General features: G+C 38.0%; 1 protein-coding gene across 1 annotated transcript in view; it reads left to right on the top strand.

The window, feature by feature from the left end:
- The window catches only part of sez6b (seizure related 6 homolog b), a 244,640-nt gene continuing 233,285 nt past the window's right edge, over positions 1-11,355 (top strand). The window contains exon 1 of the mRNA XM_067450669.1: positions 1-54. Within this exon, the coding sequence (XP_067306770.1) occupies positions 16-54 (39 nt within the window). The 5' untranslated portion in view covers positions 1-15. The remainder of the gene's footprint in view (positions 55-11,355) is intronic.

Below are 11,355 nucleotides of genomic sequence, written 5' to 3'. Positions count from 1 at the left end.
CCGCCAAGGCCTGTCATGGACAGATGTAGTCTGATCTTCCCCACAGACATGCTGGTAGAGTGCTTTTTGTGTTTAGTATGCAAATAGGTTTACTGAAGATATATTTATTGATTTCAATAGTTATGAATCTGCATTATAGAAATGATTTAAAAACAGCCTAGTCCAGTATGGCAGATTCTGATGGAGGTATGGCAGTTGCTTTCCCCTGCCAATACAGCATTGCTTGACAACTGCATATAATCCGATCTGATTATGATTTCCACATATTAGAGTATTTATTTAGCTAATTAGGATTGGTCGACCATAACTGGAAACTCGTGGCAGAAAGACATGAATCTGACAGAGAGCTATTCTGTTGTTACGCCGTCTCTGCATGATCAAGACACCCCTTCAGTCTCATTCATCTTTAGTTGATTCTGTTCACTCTCCAGCTTTTGAAGGACGGCTCCAACATGCCAATTAACCCCTCTCTTCCCCCTCAGCTTGTTAGTCTGGATTTGTGCTCCATCAGACCGGTGCTCTCGCCGAGATGTATCAGCCTTCCGAGACATATCTGGAAGCTTATTGATTTTGGCATATTATTTTATGAGTGGGAGTTGGGAGGCTGTAAATGGTGAACAGGCTGTTTCATTGTTTGAGCTGCTAAGCTGCTGTATAATTACATCGGTGACCGTAAAGCCTGCTGACTGGGCCCACAGCTGGGTGAAAACACAGTTAGTGAAATAAGATGGTGCCTTGTGTTCTTTATGAGCCAAGGCCTTGCTGGGACCCCAGAATCACCATCTGGCAGTGAAAGTTTATTTCCTTTTGTGATATAGCCACGTACAGTCTTCCTGTGACATGATGTATGACAGGCTTCTTAAGCATTTTAAGGGTTTACTGCCTGGCAGCAGTGTTTAAACTGCAGTGTCAGGACAATCTCATGAACATCACCATGTCTCAACATCAATAACTATTTGAGTGGAGAAAATGATGCTGCAAAGATTTTACTGCCTGTGGGATAAAAGTGCTGTCACACCACTTCTTGCGATGCAGACTCATCAGGGAATTGCAGTATTTTCTTAGCTCAGTGGAAAGGTAAAATCAAATTCCAAGCAGGGATAGGAAAACATTTGTTGACCAAAAATAAATAGTGATATAGGCTGTTTTATTCATGTACAATTTTAGTCAGTTGTAACAGTGGCCACCCACTTGTTAAGCTGCCTTGGTTCTGGAAGTATTTTGCTCATTAAGTCTTCTCACAGGGACTTTAAAAAGGTCTTTGTTAAAAAGTTATAGAGTCATGAACCAAACCAAAGCAAATGCACACAAGTATTCTGACTATTATGTTTCTATCTATCTATCTATCTATCTATCTATCTATCTATCTATCTATCTATCTATCTATCTATCTATCTATCTATCTATCTATCTATCTATCTATCTATCTATCTATCTATCTATCTATCTATCTATCTATCTATCTATCTATCTATCTATCTATCTATCTATATATATATATATATATATATATATATATATATACACACACACACACACCAGTCAGGCATAACATTATTTATGACTGACCAATCAGGCATAACATTATTTATGACTGGTCACAGGTGAAGTGAATAACACTGATTATCTCTTCATCACAGCACCTGTTAGTGGGTGGAATATATATGGCAGCAAGTGAACATTTTGTCTTCAAAGTTGATGTGTTAGAAGCAGGGAAAATGAGAAATCGTAAGGATTTGAGTGAGTTTGACACGGGTTCATTTTTGATGACAAGACAAAAGTGTTGTCAAAAGTACCAACCACGATACCAAGTTGGTACTGAAATTTAAAATATGTGACGCTTTGAGCTACGTTAAGCTGTAATCGTAAACACCTCTGACTGGCCATTGTGCTCACATGCTCATCGGATGTGCCTGTGATTGGCTGCAACAGGGCTATTCAAATCTTGCCCTGGAGGGCCAATGCGCCGCAGAGTTTAGCTCCAACCCTGATCAAACAAGCCCACCTGTGATTTTTCTAATAATCCTGAAGACATTGATTAACATGTTCAGGTGTGTTTGATTAGGGTTGGAGCTAAACTTTGCAGTGCATTGGCCCTCCAGGGCAAGATTTGAATAACCCTGGGCTGCAATGTTCAACGCATGGGAGCATTTGAAATCATTCAGATCACAATCAGGTGTGTTTAAAAAAAGCACGAGCAGGCGTCGACCAGCAGACTGGTAGGCTGATGGACAACTGCATTCAAACGTTCTGTGAGTATCTGTGTAAGCGCTCAGTGAAAAGCATCATTGATGTATATTTACAACAATGTAAGTGATGTTTGTGAAGTGATGATTATTGTAGCCAATCACAGACACATTTGATGAACGTGTGAGCACAATGGCCAGTCAGAGGTGTTTAAAGGTGCTCTAGAATGATTTGAAACAATGTTGAATTGTTCTTTGATATCTACATAGAGGGTATGTTGCTTACTTAAGGGCAAAAATTGTCTAGATACAGTTTAACAGGTCCATTTACAACCCTAGAAATTGTCCTTAGGATGTAATGCTCTATTTTTGCCTTATTTGGAAGGTTCATGAATATTAATGTTGCGCTCTGCTCTGATTGGCTTATTTCAGCCGCTCACAGCTGTTCAATGAAGCGGCTTGTGAGTCCTAACCATCCTGACAAAAAACAGACCAACTGATTTTTTTTTTAGATCATCCGCGCGCGAGAGCATGTATGCATATGGTTGCCAGATTGTACATGTTTCGTGTTCTTTTCACAGAAAATCTCTGATTGGGGATTTAAATTGCTGAAATCTGGAAACGCAAGCTCGAACGTTCTTCTTTAACTCAGACAAAACCAAAACCAGTGCTTTTTGTTCAAGTTTTTATTTTATAAACTACATTTTAGACTTTTTCATCTACGATATTGCATGTTTATTTAACGTTAGTCACATTAGGCTACGTAGTGACTGTGATGTACTCTGAAATACAAGCATGCAACACATCATACTTCAGTTCTCAAAAATATAAACATATATATTTTTACTAAATGAATTTGTAATAAAAAATAATATTAACATTTGTCATTAGCAAGACTATTTAGTTTTGTATGGTACTTGGTGTTTCCTATTGTTACTGTAAGCATCTTACATTATCTAGACAATGCTGTCTCTCTAAGAAACTAACTAATTTAATCAGAAAATGTTTAAACAGACAATAAGTGGATAAATCACAACTGGACCCACTTATATTAGGTGGCCTTAACTACTGTTATGACGAGATTAAGCTGTGGATGTCCACAATTTTTTTTATGTTTAAATGAAACAAAAACAGAATTGGTTTTATTTGGCCCTTCTGAGTCCTTTGATACATCCAAAATTGACTTAGGTGAACTTTCACCTTTTCGGATGCATCGGGTAAAAAAATTTAGGTATAATTTGTGACAGTGCATTAAAATTTGAAAAACAGATAAACGAAGTCGTTAAAACTAGTTTCTTTTTTTTAAAGTCCTTTGTGTCACAGAAGGACCTGGAAAAAATAATCTATGCTTTTATTTTCTAGCGATTAGACTATGGTAATGCACTATATTATGGTGTTCAACAAAAAAAGTTTAGACAGATTACAGTTGGTTCAAAACGCAGCCGCAAGACTTCTGACAGGTACTCGGAAAAATTAGCATATCACCCCTGTACTAAGAGAATTACAATTGCTGCCAGTTTCCTATCGGATTAATTTTAAGCTTTTATTATTTATTTTTAAAGCTTTACATGGCACTGCTCCAACATATATAGCCGATCTGATCCAGGTAAAAAACAACAAAGAGATTGTTACGCTCTGAGTCATTAAATCTCTTAGAGGTCCCGCTGACGTACCGGAAAATGAGGGGAGACCGTTTTTTTGCCGCCATTGGTCCTAGACTGTGGAATGGGTTACCTTATTATATCCGGAATTGCTCCGGTCTTAGGGAGTTTAAACGAAAGTTGAAATCATATTTTTTTGCTTTGGCATTCGATCATACATGAGTGTGTGCTAGTGGTGTCTATGCTTTGTCTTATGGGCTTTTCTATGTTATTTTATTCTTATTTTTGATTTATGGTGGTGTAATGAAATTGAAGTTGAATGTGATTGTATAATTTTTTAGTATTTGGCCCTTGTACAGCACTGTCGTCAACTTTTGTCATATTAGTATGTGCTTTATAAATACATTGAACATTGAACATTGAACCATGTACTAACATTTTAATTAATCATTTGATACAATGCTCTTATTGTGTACATGCATGTAAGTATAATGTAAAAACATTTTAAAAATACCTGCATGTAATTATGTCTGTAATTAATTTCTGTAGTTACATTTGTAACTATACAGTTGGCACTTCCCTTACGCCTAACCCTACCCTTAAACTGACCCACAAACCACACCTGTCCCTAACTACCCGTATCCCACCTCAATATCAGAAAAGTGCTTTGCAATACAATTTGAACACAGTAAGTATTATTTTTTGATGTAAACATAGTACTTAAGGCCACCTAATATAAAGTGGTGCCTCACTACTTAATGCTTGCAGGAATATAATTGCCCCTTTCTTCAGTTTAAGACGCTGAGCGAAGCTTGCTTGAAATGGGCCGAACAAACAAACGATTTTGAAGTAAATTGTTGTAGTATCCGATTATAATAAATATCAACCATGACTGTTGACATTTTTTTTTTTGCTGTGGGAAGGGTATGAGAAGTCCTCACGTCCCCTGCACAGCCTGGAACATGACATTTGTGTCCATGAGAGCTGCTGTTTTTGCTATCCTTGAGTCTCGTTTGTTTGTTTATCTGCAGTCTCGATGATTTGGCTCCGTCAGTTCCGCCTGACAATGAACATGTTCGGACATATGCAAATGTTGGGGGCGTATATATTAATGGTCCCCAATGCTTGCGTCACGGTTGGCGTTATGTTGAGAAGCATTTATTTTTCCGTGGTCTTTTCCATGGCAATAGTGTTTGAGACTCACAGTATGTGATGTCCATGTTCTGAACTCTTATTATTTCACTATGGCAAGGTTAATTCAATTTTTCATTCAAGGGCACCTTTAGGATTCTGCTCAACAGTGTTCAAAGGGTCACATTTTTAAAATTTCAGTACCGATTTGGTATCGTGGTCAGTACTTTCGACAACAATACTAAACGACTGGGTCAGAGAATCTCCAAAACTGCAGCTCTTGTGGGGTGTTCCCGCTCTTCAGTGGTCAATATTTATCAAAAGATGTCCAAGGAAGGAACAGTGGTGACCAAGGCTCTCCACAGGGTCATGGGTGGCCGAAGCTCATTGATGCAAGTGGGGAGTGAAGGCTGGCCCGTGTGGTCTGGTAGCAAGAAGGGAAGCCGGCAGAGGCAGTGTTTTGCTTTGAGTTTTGCTGATCTACTGGGATTTCTATTGAGCTGAAACGAAATAGTAGGCCTACAGATCTCTTGATGGAGAGCAAAACTCAAGTGCTCAGTCAGTGTTCAGCGAGTATCTATGCTAAACTTATACTTATCCTCTAACACACACTAGAAAGTAAAATCTATAAATGTATTAGTTGCATATGCGAGTGATTTACTCGCATTGTAGAGGTTTGGGACACTTTTATGCGATATCAGAAAGTACAGTTAAACGCGATCTGCTGTGACATCATAATCAAGTTGAATTGTGGGATATAGAGCTGCTTGAAGTGTTCATCTGAGTAGACTCTCTTCCTCAGTCAAAATCGAGGGGACAAAGGCCTACTCACAGAAACTTCCCTTGCCCACTTGACAAAATGGAACTTGAAGCGTGACATTTCCAAAACACTTAAAGCGGTCAAGCAATCATAACACACTGGTCCAGCTGACCAATTGGAGCAGATTGCTTCTCAGACGGAGAGGCTTCAGTTCATAGAGACCGGAACTAAACAGAGTGTTATGGGTCCTGCACACTGTGCGATTTTTCAAAATCCTTTCCGAATGTCCCTTGTCAGACTGTACGAACATGATCCCCGATGTAAGCCATGTAAGATCTCAGTTGTCATTAATGTCAGACTGCACGATAGTTAAGGCGCACGATAGTAAAAATGGACGCGCGCAAGAAAACTCGTCCGGAGTTTTATATCATCAATGAATGATGCGTTGGGTGACGGTGAGCTGCATTACACACGGGACTGAAATGCTGGCTACAAAGAAATCTCTAGCTCTCGTTTTGGTCATAGTTTGTCTTGAAAAACCAAGATATTTGACTGTCGTCGTAGGAGAAGTCACACTGCAGGATTCTGTGCCAAATCTTCTGACACTGCCAGAATTTCGTCTGAGGTAAAATTTGATCGCAGATCATTTTAGCCTAGGATCTGAGGAATCTTTTAGGACTTGTTAAATTTGTCTCAGACGGCCAAATCGTGGGCAAAATTGCACAGTGTGCACCCGGCTTTACTGACAGACTGGGAAAAGAGGTGCTGCAACAATATAAAATTTGTGTAAAGTAATGTTTTTTTTTAACATTCCAGCATGAAAACTTATTCTAGTAAACCTCAAAAACAAAATCAAGGCTTCGTAAAGGGCTTAATATGGCTGCCTTTAAAGGTTTGTATTTTGCTGTTAAAATGTAATTGCTCTATGGAGAAAATGAATGGAATTTATTTTTACTTCCGGTGTCTGACTTTTGCACCATTTACAGATATGGAGATCTTTCCATTATTTTTAGGACATTGACTTGGCTAACATATGAACCTAAAGCTCTATGGCCTGAGCCTATTGTTAGTATTTGACTGTGGAGAAATAACTCAGCTTGGGTCTTCTCCTTTTTTATTCATAATTTTATTTATTAATGTCTTTTTTTCTTTCTTTTTTTTACTCCCAAAGTGTTTCAAAAACCAAGAGAAAGAAGTAGCAATCTTGCAATGGAAAGGTCATGCTTTTAGAATAACAACGGGCATTGGCAAGCAGTAGCACACTGTAACTAACGTGCTGTGCTATTTACTTGGCATTTACTTGCAGCGATTTATTCCACGCCATGTTTAAATATCAAGTCTCCCTTGTTAATATTCATGGTCTTCCACACCTACAGTATGGGATGGTGCCCAGTCTTGTCTAATAAATAACTTAAGACCTATAAATAATGCATTAAGAGTGGCTGCATTACTGTGCGTGCTTCAGGTTTTCCAGGTCTTCTTTGGAGAATAAACCGAATTGAATTTGGAGTTCTTGTGTGGTAGATCGTAGTCACGAGGTAATGTTTCTCTGAGCTCTTGCTGCCATTTGTAATTGGCTTCCCCGCTGTTAACGCAGAGCTAATGACTTCATTTGACTGTGTGCTGTGTATGAATTGGTGTAGGATTAAACAATTTAATCTCTCCATGGCCTCATTGGTGCCAATTTAAAAAGGCTGTGCTGTTGCAAGGAAATGTTGTGTCGGTGATCACCCAGGGAGAATGGGATTATTTTATGTTTGAAGAATTGTGCACAGTACACATATACACTATATTGCCAAAAGTCTTTACATACATAGAAACTTTAATGACATCCCATTCTAAATCCGTAGGGTTTAATATGGAGTTGGCCTACCCTTTGCAGCTATAGCAGCCTCAACTCTTCTGGGAATGCTTTCACAAGGTTTAGGAGTGTGGTTATGGAAATTTTTGACCATTCTAGAAGCGCATTTGTGAGGTCAAGCACTGATGTAGGACGAGAAGGACTGGTTAACAGTCTCCGATCTAATTCTAAGGTGTTCTATCACGTTGAGGTCAGAAACAAGTCATGTTGGAACAGAAAGGGGTCATCCACAAACTCTTCCCACATAGTTGGGAGCATGAAATTGTCGAAAATGTCCTGATATGTTGAAGCATTAAGAGTTCCTTTCACTGGAACTTAAGGGGCAAAGCCCAACCACTGTAAAATAACCCCACACTATAATGCCCCCAAACTTTGCGCTTGGCACAATGTAGTCAGGCAATACCGTTCTCCTAAGAACCGCCAAACCCAGACTCGTCCATCGGATTGCCAGACAGAAGTGTGATTCATCATTCCAGAGAACACGTCTCCGCTGCTCTAGAGTCCAGTGGCGGCGTGCTTCACACCACTGCATCCGATGCTTTGCATTGCACTTGGTGATGTAAGGCTTGGATGCAGCTGCTCGGCCATGGAAACCTATTCCATGAACCTCTCTACGCACTGTTCTTGAGCTAATCTGAAGGGCACATGAAGTTTGGAGGTCTGTAGCTATTGACTCTGCAGAAAGTTGGCAACTTCTTTGCATTGTGAGCCTCAGCATGCGTTGACCTTTCTCTGATTTTACATGGCCTACCACTTTGTGAATGAGTTGTTGTTGTTTCCAATTGCTTCTACTTTGTTATAATTTGTTATAGTGTTGTCAAAAATATCGATATATCGATACCAGCTGCGCTCTCCTCTCCGACCGAAAGCGAGTTGAGACACACCGGCATATTCTCACTCAGCCCGGTTAACCTCTGAGCGCGGCGAACGCGCTGGACTTTTTCCTCATGACAGTGTGTTAGTGTTAGTGTGTGATCGGTCTGAATTTCGCGCGGGATTGCACAAATTAATTCTACTAATCCCCGCAGATTTCGTGCTCCACATCTGAAGCGCACACACAGCCTACCGTAATAAAGCCGCCTCTGACATGATACAAGTGCAAACATTTGCTTCTTTTTCCAGCTTATTATTGGTCAAATACACTCAAAGAATTATCAGTGCACATCTGGAAGAGTATTAACGTAAACACAGTCGCAAACAGTTCAGGAAGAACGAGTAACAGGAACAGTGTTTAGGATCCATGCGTCTGTTAGTCTTAAAGGGACCGCAGTCATTTGCTATTCAAACTACAAAAAGACAAACGATCAACTGCTCTTGACTGATCAACTTGTGTAACTTTAATAGTTTCATCTGTACCCTATTGAATTTTTTACAAAGAACATTGTCCAATGTTGTTTTAAATGTAATTACTATGCATTTTTTTTATTCAGTTTCTTATCTGAATGTTAGACCTACCTGAAAAAATCTAATTTGTATCTTCTATTCTATTGCATTTATTTGTGCTATTGTTTGTAATCTGTTTATTTGTTCTTATTTTATTACTGTTTACTCGACTTTTTAAATTCAATTTACCATTCGAAATCAAGCTTTCTTGTGCTGTGTAAGCTATTGCAACACAATTACCCCATTGTAAAAAAATACATTGAGATAATTTTAATATTAGGCTAACTGATCAATAATTGTTCAAATCAAAATGATGCCCAACCCTAAGGAACATGCTGGCCACATGAATTTTTAGTAAAAAATAACAATGAATAATAACAAGTTCTGTTGTCATATTAAGCATCTTATCTTATCTTTTTTTTTTTTTTACTGTGGTATCGATTTAGTATCTCTATTTTAGTCTGGTATCGTATCGAAGCCATAATTTTGGTATCATGACAACAATAATTTGTTATAGTACCAATAGTCGAGCGTGGAATATTTAGCAGTGTAAATTTCAGTAATGGACTTATTGCTCAGGTGGCGACCAATCACAGTGCCACGCTTAAATTCACTGAGCTCCTGAGAGTGACCCATTCTTTTACAAATGTTTGTAGAAGCAGTCTGCATATGTGCTTGATTTTATACACATGTGGCCATGGAAGTGATTGGAACACCTGAATTCAATGATTTGGAGGAGTGTCCCAATACTATATATATAGTATATATAGTATGTCTCTCTTTTTTATTAGTTTTATTTAATTTAATAATTGATTATATTTTATTGCTAAATCTACTGAACATATTCTGTGTATTTAAATTAGGCAAGGCAAGTTTATTTGTATAGCACATTTCATACCCAATGGCAATTCAGTGCTTTACATAGAATAAAATAAAATAATTCAAATAGTGGTAACATATGCATGAGAAAAAAGAATACCATGTGTACGAATTAAAAATTATAAACAAGGATAGTTAAAACCGTTGTAAAGATAATAAAAAAAATAAAATAAAAAAAAAGGTCAGATCCACAATAGTGGTCTGAAATGAAAATTAAACATCCTTCAGTTTACAGCCTACATGTAAATTTCTTATTAAAAGATTGCGACTCCACTGTAAATGATATATCATCTCTCACGTGTGCAGACACCGGCCTTTCAAATCTTCATGTATTTGAAATACTTGATGTACATTTACAAAACAATTATGTGTATATGTAGGCCTTTCATGTAAATATGTATGTAGTTGACTCCCAGTGTACTGAATGTACATTTATATGTAAGGAACACAGTAGAGGTAACATGATCCCACATACTGCGCTGCCAAATCCTTAAATGAAATGCGTGAGTGTCTTGAATTATTCAGTTACACACAGTCTCCACATGCACCGTTTAGAAGTACCTCAGGGGTGAAATCACCTACTGCTCACACAACCACACCATCCGAGGATAGCAAGACTCCCGGACTTCCATCCAGTCTTATTTTATTATTATTTATATACTGTTGTAGTGTGTATTATTAATCATTTGAATTGGCTTTTTATTTTTATATTAAATGTTTTAATTGTCATTTTTATTTGTTTTGGTTTTTAAAAATAAATACAAAATAAATCTGATTTAAATTTTTCTTATTTCAGTTTTAGTTTTACATTTTCAAAAGTTAAAAATGTATTACTTCACTTGCATATTAAAAGGGTGGTTCTGTGTTTTTTTCTTTTTCTTTGCTTGGTTGTGTTTATGGGGCGCAGTATGTCTTAATACTTCTTTTTTTTTAATGCCATATTTTTCCCCCTCTCTTTTAATAAAATGTATTTTCGTCCCCCGCACTTTTACCGATCCTAGTCAACCCGTTCCGAGCAGGATTCGAACCAAGGTTACCTGCGCGGGAGGCGGGCAAGTTAACGAGGACGCTAAAGACAGCTATCACCAACCTCGGTTGATAGCGCGCTTCTTGGGTCACGGCCCACGGCAAGTGTATTTACGTAGAAACCAATGTGAATACATCACATTAAGGGACAAAAAAATGATCTATGCATGCATGACCTGTCATTTTGGTTGTATTTAAATATGAGGAGGGCACTCTCTCACAGAAAGTCCAAAAGTGGATTCGTAGAAGTAATACACTGTCACGCTGGAGCTGCAGCTGAAGGAAAACAATCGTTGTGAATGATTAAACGTGACGATAACAATCAGACGATTGCGAAAATATGCTTTGTGTGTTTTTCAACCCATCTCAATGTAGGCTATTTATTGACAATAAAGTATAACATGAATAATGCAGTGCTAACTGACAGCTTTTTTAATGTTTATCTTCTGCTCACCAAAGCTGCATTTATTTAATCAAAAATACAGTTAAACACTAATTGTGTAATATTATTACAAATTAAAAACAGCT

Source organism: Pseudorasbora parva, chromosome 8 (assembly GCF_024679245.1).
Source record: "Pseudorasbora parva isolate DD20220531a chromosome 8, ASM2467924v1, whole genome shotgun sequence".
Lineage (NCBI taxonomy): Eukaryota > Metazoa > Chordata > Actinopteri > Cypriniformes > Gobionidae > Pseudorasbora > Pseudorasbora parva.
The sequence above is the reverse complement of the archived record's forward strand: the minus strand, read 5'-3'. Positions and strand labels throughout refer to the sequence as shown.